Source organism: Phaethon lepturus, unplaced genomic scaffold (assembly GCF_000687285.1).
Source record: "Phaethon lepturus isolate BGI_N335 unplaced genomic scaffold, ASM68728v1 scaffold20998, whole genome shotgun sequence".
Taxonomy (NCBI): Eukaryota; Metazoa; Chordata; class Aves; order Phaethontiformes; family Phaethontidae; genus Phaethon; species Phaethon lepturus.
Window position 1 is genome coordinate 1 of NW_010557230.1, and position 13,730 is coordinate 13,730.

The following is a 13,730-nucleotide window of genomic DNA, read 5'->3' on the forward strand; positions in this document are numbered from 1 at the left end:
CTCGGGCACCAGATGCGCCCCGGTGCCCCCCAGCTCCGGCGGTCTGCGGGGTTCCTGAGCCGGGGGCGGCCTGTGGGGTCCGCTCGCTCCTGGTGGGCTTGTCTTGTGTGGGTTGACCCGATATCTTTCGGAAATTTTCCACACCCGCAGCATCCCATAGCAGAATTTCACATCTGTAGGCTGCGTGAGCTTCTCATCTTCCCTCTGAACTCCCACCAGCTGTGCTCATTTATTGCTCCCCAGCTCTTCCAGCAGATGTATTGAATATTCATTCCTTGTTCGTCTTTTCCAAGTCACTTGTGAGCTTATAGGCCCCTCTCCTTCAGCTGTTTGGGTTTTTTGTTTGTTTCTTTCTTTTTAGCCTCTTCCATTATTCAGTATTGTCTGTTTCCCTTGTACATTTTCTCTGTCATTTTGTGTGGGGGAAGCAGCGCTGCATGCAGTATCCTAGATGCTGTGTCATTGATTTATATGGTAGCATAATGAAGTTTTTTCTCCCTTTCCTATTGATCTCTTTGCCTTTTTGTCTAAGCCCTGGGTTCTATCAAAACATCATTTATCTGACCGTCCTTTCTAATCTCTCAGTGTCATGAGGCTCTCTTCACCATTTGTCTCTTTGCTACATCAGTACTTGGAGAGCACGGTTCCTGCTGCTTTTTTAGCCCTCTCATTTTTACTAGATACTTGCCCGACAGAAAGCCTTCCCCCTCATCCCATGGTGGGTCAGTGTCTGCAGAAGTCTTTCAAGGCACTGGGGCTGAATGTGTTCAGAGCACACAGGCAAATTGTACCTACTGTATTTGCCTCACCCACTTGCTTGCTGACAGCTTAGAAAAACTCTTTATAGATTTGTGAGTGTGGGGTTTTTTTTCCCCAATATGTGTTTGTTTGGGGTTTTTTTTTAAGTATCTGCCTAATCTTTGTTGCAATTTCTATCAGTTTGCCTGGAACGGGTATCAAATGCACTGGTCCATGTTTCCACTGATCTCCGCTGGAATACTCTTAAAAGTTGACATTTGCTACCTTCCAGGTATTTAGTATTAAGACGATGTTGGAGAAGTGACACATTGCACGTCTTGATTCAGTTACTGCTAAGTGAGAGATTCAGTTCATGCTGAGAGGGTTTTTGAACCCTTGGGTGAATATTGTCTAGTCTTGATGATTTGTTACTGTTTATTTTGTTGGCTCCCACAGTTCTTCTTAAAGACAGTTCAGTCTGAGAGAGATCCTCAGCTCTGTTCTTCGTAGTTTGAGATTGCTGCCCTGGTGACCCTTCACCCCCCAAATTCCTCCATAATGACAAAGGGATGCACAGGCTTCTTGTTTTTTCCCTTCTGCTCTGCCCTTCTCTTCCTCAAACGGCCCTTCCATACCCCGCTTTTCAGCTGGCCCTTGCAGATTCTGTCAGACAGGAACATGTGTTATGGTCTTTCTCATGGATGATCTTTATTTCTTTGATTCAGAGGAGTCTGTCCACATTGCCGAAAGATTTTTCTGGCTGATAAATAGCAACAAGACTAAGACTGGCAGCAGTAGTGAACGGGAGCTGTTGCCAGTCTCTTAGCCAAAACCTGTAGTACAGAACACCCTGGGCTCAACGGGTTGTATTTGTGTGGGTGCAGTGGTGCCATTTGATCCTGACTGAGGATCAAGTCAGCTCTTGGGGCAGTTAACTGTAATTAAAAGAAGTTACTTTGCTCTTCTGTCCTGCTCCCCAGCACAGTGCATCAGGGCAGTATTCCCTGGCTTTCAAAGAATGTCCTCAGAGTATAAAAAGGAAGCTTCTCCTCTAAGTGTCTTGGAAAATCCCATTTCTCTGTTCTCCTTCTGATTTATCTGTTTCTTTATTTAGGGTTTTGGGGTCATGCTTATCTCTGTAATGACAAATAATAATTTAGCAGGGATTTTTTTCAGTGGCAGTGCTGACTTAAACAGCTTCTTGTTCACCAGTGCTTGTTCCCACTGCCCCTTCAGTTGTGTCAGTGCAACTCATGTTGAGCAGTGGGATGTGATGGATCTGAGTTAAAAACAACCTAGCAAAGCCAGCCTTCCTCCCCCCTTGTCCTGAAGCCTGCATCAGTTTTCTGGTCCAGCTCTGCCTGACACTGTGCAGAGCTACTCTGGCACAGCTGAGGGAATGGTCAGTGGTTAGGCGGAAAATGCTGTAGTGATTCTTTTGGGGCAGCATTGCGATGATGCTTTCTGGGTGCCAAGGGCAGAGCTTTCTAGAAAGCCTACAGCATTTTTAATTTAGTCTGTTGCATGCTTTAAACTTTCTGTCCATTTGCCGGAGTATGGATACTTCTGTGCCTGTTGTATTTTCGGCTTTAGCTGGTACAGCCTGGGGATGCTGATCAGTTGTACAGCCCCATCCTGCTCTATCAGCAGGGTCTCTGCCAGCGTCAGTGCACAGTGGTTTTTAACCGTATGGTTGAATGGATTCCTTTGCACCTGGCTCATTCATTGAACATCTTCCAGTCTCTGCTGTGAATGAGGTGGCACAGCTCCAGGTCACAGCTCTCTTTGTGATGTGTGCCAGTCTCGTTTATCAGTTGTTTAATATGGTGATGAGTCTGGGCTCTGTGTAAAACTAACAGTATATGTGCACGTGGCTGGGGGCATGTCTTTGTTCCTGGGTGGAAACTAGGTCCATGTGGGCAAATTTGTAATTTTGTAATTTTTGTAAGTTGTCTGTAATTAGGAGTGTTTAGCTTTTTGCTGGGAAATGATCACAGTCAAGCAAATTTGTCTTGCATGTCTATGTGCAAGAGAGCGTGACTTGTGAAGTATAGTGCATGATACTTGTGCAGTGAGTGTCTAACCTTAGCTGGCATCCACTAGCATTCCTTGGGATCTAATTTCATTAAAATTGACTAAAATCCAACATTTTCAGTTTGTGAGGAAGCATAATTTTGGAGGGGAGGTGTGAAATACAGATTTGAAACTTAGTATGTGCCACGTGATTTAAAAAAAAATAGTCTCAGAAACATTTATGCATGGATATTCCAGAGCTAAATACTGGTTTCACAGCATGTCTGAAAGCTCCCAAGGGCTCAGGCTTGTAAAGTACTGTGGCTTGGGTGGAGGATCTCAAGATTTCCAGCTGCCAGTTGGTTCTTGGACTGCCAGATGCCCACATGAACCTTATTCCATGGGTGATAGGGAATCCCTGAGCCACACTGCAGGATGGTGGTTTCCTTGTAGCAGAAAAAGTGAAAACCTTGATAACCTGGGCTTGAGTGTAGTCTCTTACGGTTTTCTGGCTTTCAGCAGTGGAGCCATGAATATAGACATAGTTAAAACCAGGGTTTCAAGCCTAAACTAGGTAAAAGAAATGCTGTTTTAGGTATAGTTCTTAGACACTGCCCCAATGGCTGACTGTAAAGGGAGCTCAGACTTAGTAACATAGACCCCTCAGCTCTGTAGGTATTCCAAGTGAAATGAGAAATTCCACTTCTGGTGGGAGGTCAACCGAAGGTTAAGGGCTGAGATGGAGTCACAAAATCCTGCTGCTTGCTCACTGTAAAAGTTGGCTTTGGTGATCCTAAATATCTCCTGTCCCTAAAATCTATTTATAAAAAATAACTTTAAATGCAACATTTAAAGTAAAACATTACCAAAGCCCTCTTTTCTTCCGTTTACCTCAGGCCTTGCCCTGCTGTCAGGGATTACTCTAGGCAGACAATGCCAAGTCAAATAACAGTTGAGAGTGAAAATTCAGAGGATTAAAGGTGCATTTGTCTGTAGCCCATATTTTAATAGGCATATTTTTAAGGGCTCCTCCCTTTTAAGGGAGTTTGTTAGAAACTTGTGTACAAATGTGTAAAGTGTCTCCTTTCATCTGGTTTGGTGGTGGCACATAAGCCGTAGCACAGCTGTTGCCATTTCAATCCTTCTCAGCAACAAGCTGAGGTGGGATGCTCCATTTCTTGATATTTTTTGTCTGTTCTTCCTTGCTTTTAGATTCAGAGATCTTCTGATTTCTATTTTCTGCTCTTTATGAGGGACACAAGTTCTCCTTTCTGACCATCTTCCATCTTACTTTTTATTGGCCATGAAAAGTGTTGCTGATGCCTCTCATTGAAACCTTAGAGGAGGCACGAATAGGAGCTCAGATCTGAGAGCTTTCTGGAGCCCGCTGTTGCATGTGGGTGGTTTAGTCAAGCTGGATTGATTGGTGCTGGGCTCCAGAAGACTTCCAGCACAGGTCACTGGTGGCTGAGAGGTCCCTGGCATGGTGTCCACCTTTCTCCATGTCCAGTCGTGCAGTTCAGAGATCAGGGGTTTTCATGTGGAGTGTTGCTCTGCCAGGCGGCACTGCCAGGAGAGCCTCTTCTCCCTTGGTGTGCTCTGTGGTCCCAGCTGTCCCTGAGCTCTCTGGCATCTTGCTTGCTTTCCAGGTGGAACCACTGAGACCTGCCTCTGAAGGACATGAAAATTTCCCTCCACAAAATGCGATAACAGACCAAGAGAGCAGCCAACAGATAGAACAGCTGGTGAGTTGTGACCCTGGTTTTGGGTAAAGGACTGCTACACTTTTTCTTGGAGTTTTCACCCATGGAATCCAGGCAGAGATTTTGGGGACTGAAGTCTTTTTAGGTGCAACTTCTGTGCAAAAGTGGGAAGCCTGGGGAATCCGTGGGAACACATACGCCGTCTGCATGGACAGTGTTGCTGGGTGGCAGCTCCAGGCTGGTGGGGGAATATGTCACACTAAAGTGAGAGGGAAACACACCAATGGATTCTGTGCTGTGTTTGGTTTAGTCTTATTTGAAGTGGGAACAGATGACTGACCTGGGACAGATGTTACATGAGGAATATGTCCCTTGAGAATTATTGCAGCAAACTAGGACAGTTCACAGTGAGGTTTAGCAGTTCTTATCTATCAGGGGAACCAGAAGTGGTAGCAAATAACTACAGATAAAGGTACATAACCAGAGGATGTCTGCACTCAGCTAGATGTCATTTGGATTAGAACAGGAACTAAGCTAGCATAGCTAATATTTCAAGCTGAATATTTTGTACAGCTCTGGTTTTTTTGTCCCCTGCATCCTGTCCTCCATCCTATTCTGTACAAATAGGAACAACCTGTGCAAATGGGAAAGAGAGAACTGTTTCCAGAAGATTAAAGGCTTGGGCAAGAGAGGAATAGAAAGTTTCAAGTGAAACTTGACAAGTTTTTTGGTTTTACTACCTTTTAAAAGAAAATCTCCCTTGGTTTCTGTATTGTTTATGTTTGTCACAAAGAGATTTTCTTAAGAAAATAAAAATAGCTAATGCAGCATTGGGTCTGAGAAGCTGGGTTTGACTTTTTTATGTGTTATGAATGTGGACTTGCTGATCTACTTATGCTTGTTCCGTGCAGGAATTTGAACTCAAGAAAAAGCGCAAAAAATGTGAAAACCTTGAGCATGAAGTGAGGAAAAAGCATAAAAGATGCAAAGAACTGGTAAGTGTTCTTGTTGCCTACTGTTGTGAGCATAATGGTAGAAGAGGAGCTAAGTTGTTGCATGCTTCACTTGGATTCTTTTCAGTTTATGTTAGTAACAAATCACCGGTCTTTCTCTTAATTTGAGCAGCGTCACAAATTTGGCCTCCAGCCCTTGAGGCTGGAATTGTTTATTTAGTCTTTCAGCTAGCTGTGAGTTGAAAAATAGCTACATAAGTCACTAGATGAAACTCCGTGGCCTTTACATGTGGAGTGTCGTGGTTTAACCCCAGCTGGCCACTAACCACCACACAGTTGCTCGCTCCCCCCTGGTGGGATGGGGGAGAGAATCGGGAGAGGAACAGAAGAGTAAAGGTGAGAAAACTTGTGGGTTGACATAAAGGCAGTTTAATAGGTAAAGCAAAAGCCGTACGTGCAAGCAAAGCAGAATAAGGAATTCATTCATTACTTCGCATCGGCAGGCAGGTGTTCAGCCATCTTCCAGGGAAGCAGGGCTCCATCACCTGTAACTGGGGCAGACAAATGCCCTAACTCTGAGCATCCCCCACTTCCTTCTTCCCTCAGCTTTATATGCTGAGCATGACACCATATGGTGTGGGATATCCCTTTGGTCAGTTGGGGTCAGCTGTCCCAGCTGTGTCCCCTCTCAACTTCTTGTGCACCTCCAGGCTCCTCGCTGGTGGAGTGGTGTGAGGAGCAGAAAAGGCCTTGACTCTGTTTAAGCACTGTGCAGCGATAACAGAAACACCCCTGTGTTATTAACACTGTTTTTGGCACAAATTCAAAACATGTCACAATGTTTTGTTATAACATCCATACCAGTTACTATGAAGAAAATTAACTCTATCCCAGCCAAAACTAGCACAAGGAGATACTTACTGTTTTTATATGCACTCCAGACAAGTATCAAGAGATTTCTGCATCTTGAGATGGTAATTGCACAGACCCACTGTCATTTTCTTGTGCTTCTTATTTGTTGAATGAAATCTTGCCTCTGTTTAATTTCATGGAGGTTTTGCATCTGGATTTGCATCTGGATTTCTCCCTTCTGTTTCTACTTTGCTGAGCAGCACTGGTGGCAGTAGGGACTATGACAAGATACAGTTTCAGACAAGGGTGCTTACCATCCGTTTTATGTCTTGCTCAAATCTCAGTTCAGGTCAGTTCTAATGCATAGCTCGGGCTCATTTGCAGTTCATAGTGCTTGGCTCAGCCTCATTGCCTGGGTTAGAATGGGATGTTTGAGGAGTAAGTTGGTCATTTCATGTTGTTAGTATCTTTTCAAGGTCAAGAAGGGACCAACTCACCTCGAAGTACTGAGGCTGAGACTCTGCGCGCATAGGGAATTAGCTCTTGGGATAGCCAGAAAATATTTGATGAGCCATGAAACACTGGCAGAGAGAAATGTATGGGTTGTCTGACTGTGTGGAGTCCTGTGTGATTATGGAACTATTAAATAGCAATAATGCTGTGCAAAGTTGCTGCAGATGGACTGGATCTGACAAATTCAGTCAGTGTCTCTCCATATGTCCGTGGTGTTCCGCCTGCTCAGAGACAATATTCTTTAAGGCAGAGTGATAGCTGGCTCATGTTGCTTTCTTAACTCCAGACTGAATCCTGGTTTCAGGATAGAGTCAGCCGTGCAGTCTAGAAGTCTCTTTAGCATCATTCTTCCAAATAATTTTTCTTCCTTACCTGGAATTTGTCAAGAAGACTCTGATCTTGAACCAACAGTAAAACTTGATGAATTGTTGTAGGTGAAGATGGAGTTCTGGACAGCAGTATGTAAATAATGTGACACTGTGAAGCAGACAAGGAAATGTCTTTCTAATTCTGGGCTGTGAGGCTATATAAATGGGAAAAGAAACTTCAGAGGTCATCTGGCACAGGGCTGGTATCTGCTTGAGCAGTGCTGCACACTGTTGTGTTCCACCGCTCAAGCAGCATCTCATCAACATCCTGCACCATCCGTCAACAGGAACAGTGGAGCTGCTCTGCAGAATAATTTGGGGGAGTTAGTCTGAGGGCCTTGGTGTAGTAACACACTCTATTTCCGGACAGGAGATCCAGCTGCAGGAGGTACAAAGTGAAAATGCACGACTGGCCGAAGAGAACTTGCAGCTGAACGAGAAGGCTGGATGGGCAGGACAGGTAAAAAGCAGCATCTTTGTTTGCCAGAAGGAGCATTAGTTGCTCTAAAATTTTGCTTAGAAGAACTTGCTATCATGCTAGGTTTTCAGGGTACCAGCTGAGTAATGGTCATGTGCCCATCTGTGTACCTCTCTGTCCTGCGTACCCCATGATAACTGCAAGCAGATCAGTTAACTGCCCTATTTTTATTACAGTTTCCCAAGACTTGAGTGAGGTGCTTTGTCCTTACTTAAGTTCATACTTGGTTTACCTGTGGTAGTTGTTAATGAGTTCATAACCGAAGATGGACAGTGGTGTGTGAGGAGTGTGCACTGGTCGGAGTGGTAGCAGAGCAGAACCCATCACTGCAAGCAATTCAGGCATATGATGGTTTGAAAGTCCTCAGTCACCTCTGGCATTTTCTGTCATCCTCAAAGAGGGGTTTTAGTGGGTGATGATGGGGCAGGGCAGAAAGCCACCCCTGCAATTCAGAGCTGCCCTTGCCTGATGGAAACCAAAAAGCTTCAGATCTTGGGACAAAGGCAGGATACTTGCATTGTTCAGTTTGCAGAGCAGATTTCAGGGGAGGGTGGCTGCACTTTGGGGGGTTGTGTTCTAGGAACGTGTTGTTGTGTGTGAGAATGGTGGAAGAGCTGGTGCTGCAATGAAGATCCTTCATGGGTTTCTGTTCCAGCTCCTTCTCTGCACAAATGTAATTCATGAGAGTTAGAAACCATTTGTCTGTCCCGTAGGCCAATCTTCAGAGTCATCATGTTGCCACCATGCATAAAGATTCCCACATATTTAGTAACTTTGTTCTAAGTGGAAGTGTTTGCCTTTGATAATCTGCAATCTACAACCAAAATATGTTGCCTGAACTTCCTGTAGTAAGTGGAGGAGGTAAACATGATTTCAGTAGGCCACCATATCTTTCTGTGCTGTTCTCTGTGTTTAATCCTAGATGGTGGGATTTAAAAAAAGCTTTCAGACCTCTCTGCTTTTTTTGGTATCTCTTCAGTATGTATGTAGCCTGTTCATATCCCAGTCCCTTCCTCCCTGCAAAAGGGGAGTGGAGATGAGTCTAGCGGGAGAAGCAGTATGTGCAAAATAAAGTGTTCATCACATTGAGGACTGAACACAAATGCATCTATATTTGTTTTGAGTGGAAGCCAGAGGGAGAGGAGGGTCATGATTTTGGTATCATTACAAGTAGAAAGCAGGTCTGCAAAACAACCGATGAAGGATCAGAAATAGTTTTCAGTTATTTATACAAGGAATACCTATGGGTACTTGTGCTAATTGAAAAACCTTTCTCTTCAGGTTGAATCTGAGAATGCTGACCTGAAACTGCAGGTTGTTTTGGTTACTAAGGAACGGGATTCAGTAATTCAGACGAATCAAGGACTCCAAACCAAGCTGGAGAATCTAGAGCAGGTGCTGAAGGTCAGTAGGATCCATGTGACTTGGAAGAGCTGTCTAGACATTTAGTGTTGCTTTTGGATGGCACATGCTATCTCTTTGGTTTTTTGTCTATTCTTTTGTCTCTGTGCTTCTGTTGGGAATTCTGCTTCTGCGGGATCCTGGAACGTGGCCTTCCAAAGTGGGCAGAGATGCTTTAGAAAGGCTATTGCAGTGATTTGGGTGGGAGGGGAAATAAGGTGGACATCACTGATTTAAGGATTTTCTTTGACTGTGTTGCTCTGGCTTGTGGTAAGAGTTTCTTGCTTTCTCTTCTGTTTAATGATGACATGAAATGCAGGCCATGTTTTGACTTCATGGCCCATGACAGGACACAGGGCAGTATTTCAGTAATGTCTATGAATTCTTCTGCAGCACATGAGAAATGTGGCTGAGCGAAGGCAGCAGCTGGAAGTCGAGCACAAGGAAGCGCTGCTAGTCCTGCAGGAGAAGCAAGAGGAAGTCAGACGGTTGCAGCAGGTATGCAGCGTGTGAGAGAATGGACATTTTACTCGCTGAATCCCTGGAAAGTGATAGGACTCCTGCACCTTGTTTCCTTCGAAGTGCAGTGTATGGAAGAGCTATATGTGATTTTACAGGATAAAGTAAACCAGGGAAGAGTGTCTGCGTCTAGGTGAACTCTGGTACCTGAGCAAAGTGAGGGGCTTTTCTCATGAATGGCAATTCTGATCTCTCACTGCTGTTTGTCCAAAGACCAAAGATGCTTTCAGTCAGTTCAGTGTTTTAAATCTATAATGTCAAGGTGGTGATGATAGTAGAAGTGAACTTAGGTAGGCTGCTTTCTTACTCCATTTCTTATTTCTTCTTAGGCACAGGCAGAGGCAAAAAGAGAACATGAAGGAGCAGTACAGCTTCTAGAGGTAAGACAGAAGGAAACAAGATGGTTTAATGGCTGCAGATTTGGTATCTTTTGTTCTTAATGTCAGCTTTCTTGATGTCCTGGGTTTTATTAGTTCTTGAGCAAAATGCTTTAACGTCGTGATTGGATGCGACATGTTGCTGCTGTGAACAAGTATCGGTTGTGCTGGCAGAGTGGTCTCTGGGGTCAAAGTTTTCTGGGATTAAATCCTGGCCTGCTCCGTCCTTAGGTTAACTTCATTCAGATTGTGCCCAACAACTCTTTCAGGGATGCATTAAGTAGCCAACCTCAGATCTACCTGCTCTGTTTTCAAGGATAATCTACAGGGAGGAAGAATACTTGTGTCCATGTGATTTGAAATTTCTTTTGTGTGTATGTGCTCTATGCTTTTTATTAGGGAGAAAAAGGAGAAATGTGACCTTTGCCTGAGTATAACAAGTGATGAAGTTTGAGGCAGCTCCCTTGTCCCATTTGTTAGGCTGGGACCAGCTGTGTGAGTGCTCCGACATCCACACAGAACAGATTTTGCTCTGGTGGCAGACAGCTTAATGGTGCAACCTGGCAGATGTGATGAGCGCTGTTTTGGTTTTGGTTTGTGTTATCTCAGCATTTGTCAGGATGGCTTTGGAGAAAACCTTGGTTGTGGATTCCTGGAGCTGCAAAGGCAAAGCACCAAACCCTGGGACTTGATGTGGTGATTTAGAGGCTGCCGCAGAGTTGGGTTAGGTGTGATGGCAAATGGGGCAGCTTCTGCTCTCTCAGTCTACTGAGGTTTTCTGAGTCTAAAACATCTGAGACCAAGCAGAATGCCTCGCTGTCCAACACCTGGACAGTGCGATTGCATGCTAATGAGGCCGTGGCCCTGCCTGTAGTGGTGACATACAGTCAGGGATGGCAGGCTGGATTGCCTGTGTCTACTGCTGTGCAGCAGGTCTGTGGCTGTTAGGAGCCCAGGAGAGTTGAGGGAGATGGTAAGTGTCCTTGATGGAGGAGATTGCTCCATGGTTGCAAATAGCATCTCCTTTGCAGGGGGCTTGACCTGTATCTGAACTGCAGAGCTCGAGAGTGCCGGGCTCCTACTGGATGGGGTTGAAATTGTTGCAGACTGGGCGAATGTTGTGGGGAAGTGGCATTATTTATTGCCCCATTTTCACGTCCTTTCTGGGACATCTGCTTTTTGCTGCAGGGATGGGATCAGAGCTGATATGGGTGCTGCTTTTATGTCAGTTGGTTTGTAGCTGGCTTTTTAGCAGCCTTTAAGGGAAGGGAGGTTTGGTGCTTGCCGAATGTTTTCTGAACTAATTCATTGAAAGATTGGAGAAGCTGCTTAGATTTAAACTAGACATCTACCTGTGCAAAGGAAGAAAGGGACAGTCATGTTGTTCTATGGTGGAGAGGCTGGTCATGTTCTTCTGCAAGGGCTTCATCAGTTAAATATTCATCAGCTTTCATGTTACTGGTACAGAGATGCTTTATAAGTCAATGACACCAGGTGGACCAAAGAAAGAGAAATTGTCATTAAAAGCTAGTTTAATGTGGACCAACAGTCATTTAAATGACTTAACTATAATCATAGTCATTCCAGAACATCAGTGTAGGGCAAAATTAGGGGGTTTGGGGTGCCTACACTGCATATTGTCATTTTTACCTGTGTTTGGATTGCTTTTTGATGTAGTATTAATGAAGAATGAGTGTGGTCTGTTTCCCTGTTGGAAGAGTTCAGTCACATGATTGTCGTAAGTGGAGTCTCCCTCCCCTTGAGTTCAAAACTCAACTAGACAAAGCTCTTGGCAACCTGTTCTAGCTGACCCTGCTTTGAGCTGAGGTGATCTCCAGAGCTGCTTTCCAACCTCAGCTCTTCTCTAGTTCTGTAGTAAGGCAGTGATGGGGGTGAGTAGAGGTATGGGATGGTTTCTGTGTGCAGAGGTGCCACGGGTAGAAGGACTCTCTCATCTTAGAAAGAAAACCATGAGAGTTATGGTCATGGGAATGAAGGAGTTCAGTAGTGGTTCCACTTGATTCCCAGCACTCCTTGGTCTCAGACCTGGAGAAAGGTCTAGACACAAAGTGTCCATTCCATTTGTTTTGTGGGTTGTTGCAATGTGCTGGGAAAAGAGGACTTAAAATTTAGCACTGACACGCAAAGCGTATTGTGATTTGGCTCAAAGCATATTGCGATTTGGAGGACCTTAAACAGTGCATGGTTATCTTATTCATGCATTTTGTATGTGGGATTTGGCTTTTGTTTAGCAAGCAGATGCTGGTGGGAATGAGGTGGGAATCTCAGTCTAGAACAAGGCAGACGCTAAGTCAGTGAGAAAACAGTTTCATTCAAACTGAGGGCTGGGTTATCTTTGGCAGATTGTTGATTTTTGCCTAGTGTAACTGCTGATGTGGTTTTATATCTCTTTTTGCTTTTCTTCTTGCTACCAGAGTACTTTGGATTGCATGCAGGTACTACTATAATCCTGTCAGACAGGACATTTTTGTCCTCTGTCCTGGTTTTGACAGTTGCTTGATATTCTTGTTCTAATTATGCTCCGGAAAAGATTGCAAGAGTGTCACCTTCAAGAAATAAATATGATTAAAGGAGCTACCACTATGAGTTTGATGGAGCAGCTGCTTTTCTGCTTGAATGCTTTGCTTTCTCGACCAATTAGAATTAGAAGCTTTATTTTTGGGGTGTTTCCATATTTTTAGATATGTCCAACTGTGCGTCTTCTCCACGTCACATACATTTGGAGGTCTTTTGGGAACTACTTGCAGTCCAAGAGTGAAGTGTTTCCTTCAAAACCCAAAAGCAATGGCCACATAATTGCAAATGAAAATGCCACAGAGAAAAACACAGATCCTGCTGGCTTTGTAATTGGTTGGAAGATGGGAAGCAGAGATTGTGAAAAATGTTTTTCACAGAAGAGATAGAAACTAATGAAGTTGTAGTCTGGGAGCTGTGCTATCCAGCCTGTTCACAAATAATTTGGAGAGAAGGCTTATGTGGAAGTGATGGGGTTTGTAGCTGATAGAAAAATGCTTTCAAGAATCACCTTCAGATCTGACTGCAAAGAGCTGTGAGAAGATCCCATGAGTAACAGGGATATTAACTGACAGGTAACACTGTGCAAAGGCACGCACGTGGCAGAGAAAAAGCCGCGACTAAACATGCATAATGGTGGGCTCTGAATTACCTGTTGTGGCAGGAAATGCAATGTTTGAGGTAGGGTGTTTTTTTTAAAATGTCAGCCTAATTCATCAGTCTGGTCAAAAAGGCAAGTACAGTGTTTGGAACTTTTAGGAAAGAAATTAGGAATAGCCCAAGGACATTATTAGGGTATGCCCACATCCTGTAGAAGTAGCACCTACATCTATGTGGAGTTACGGGTGTTCCTTTAATGCCTTTGGCGTTAGCCCTGCTTTGAGCAGGTGTTTGGATTGCAAACCTGTAGAGTTCCCTTCTAGCAAAATTGTGATTTTCTGATCTCAAAAACATATAGCAGAAGATACAGAGAAAGGTAACAAGGGACATCTGGATGGGGAACATCATCTGTAGGAAAAGTGTAATAGAGCAGCTAAGGAGAGGGTCTAAGAGGACAGGGCTGAGCTGGTGGTGGTTGGGTCTAGCTTGGTGTGGAAAATCGGAGTAAGTTCCTGAACTGGTGGTTAAACTGACCCCACCAAGCTCTGCTCCCTGCTCTTGCAGCCTCTTCTGGTAATTATGCTATCAGTTGGTGTGTGGCTCCTCGTTCTCCCCCTTTTGGGTTGGGCATAGACACAAAAGTTTCCTCTCTTCTGTGTCTGGGGCTTGATTCCTCGCCG

At 44.4% G+C, this 13,730-nt stretch overlaps 1 protein-coding gene across 1 annotated transcript in view; it reads left to right on the forward strand.

The window, feature by feature from the left end:
- Nucleotides 1-4,406: 4,406 nt before the first annotated feature.
- The window catches only part of LOC104625160 (RIMS-binding protein 2-like), a gene marked incomplete at its 3' end in the record, with an annotated part of 31,090 nt that continues 21,766 nt past the window's right edge, over nt 4,407-13,730 (forward strand). Inside the window, exons 1-6 of the mRNA XM_010292719.1 lie at nt 4,407-4,496; nt 5,366-5,449; nt 7,511-7,600; nt 8,900-9,022; nt 9,413-9,517; nt 9,868-9,918. Of these exons, the coding sequence (XP_010291021.1) occupies nt 9,416-9,517; nt 9,868-9,918 (153 nt within the window). The remainder of the gene's footprint in view (nt 4,497-5,365; nt 5,450-7,510; nt 7,601-8,899; nt 9,023-9,412; nt 9,518-9,867; nt 9,919-13,730) is intronic.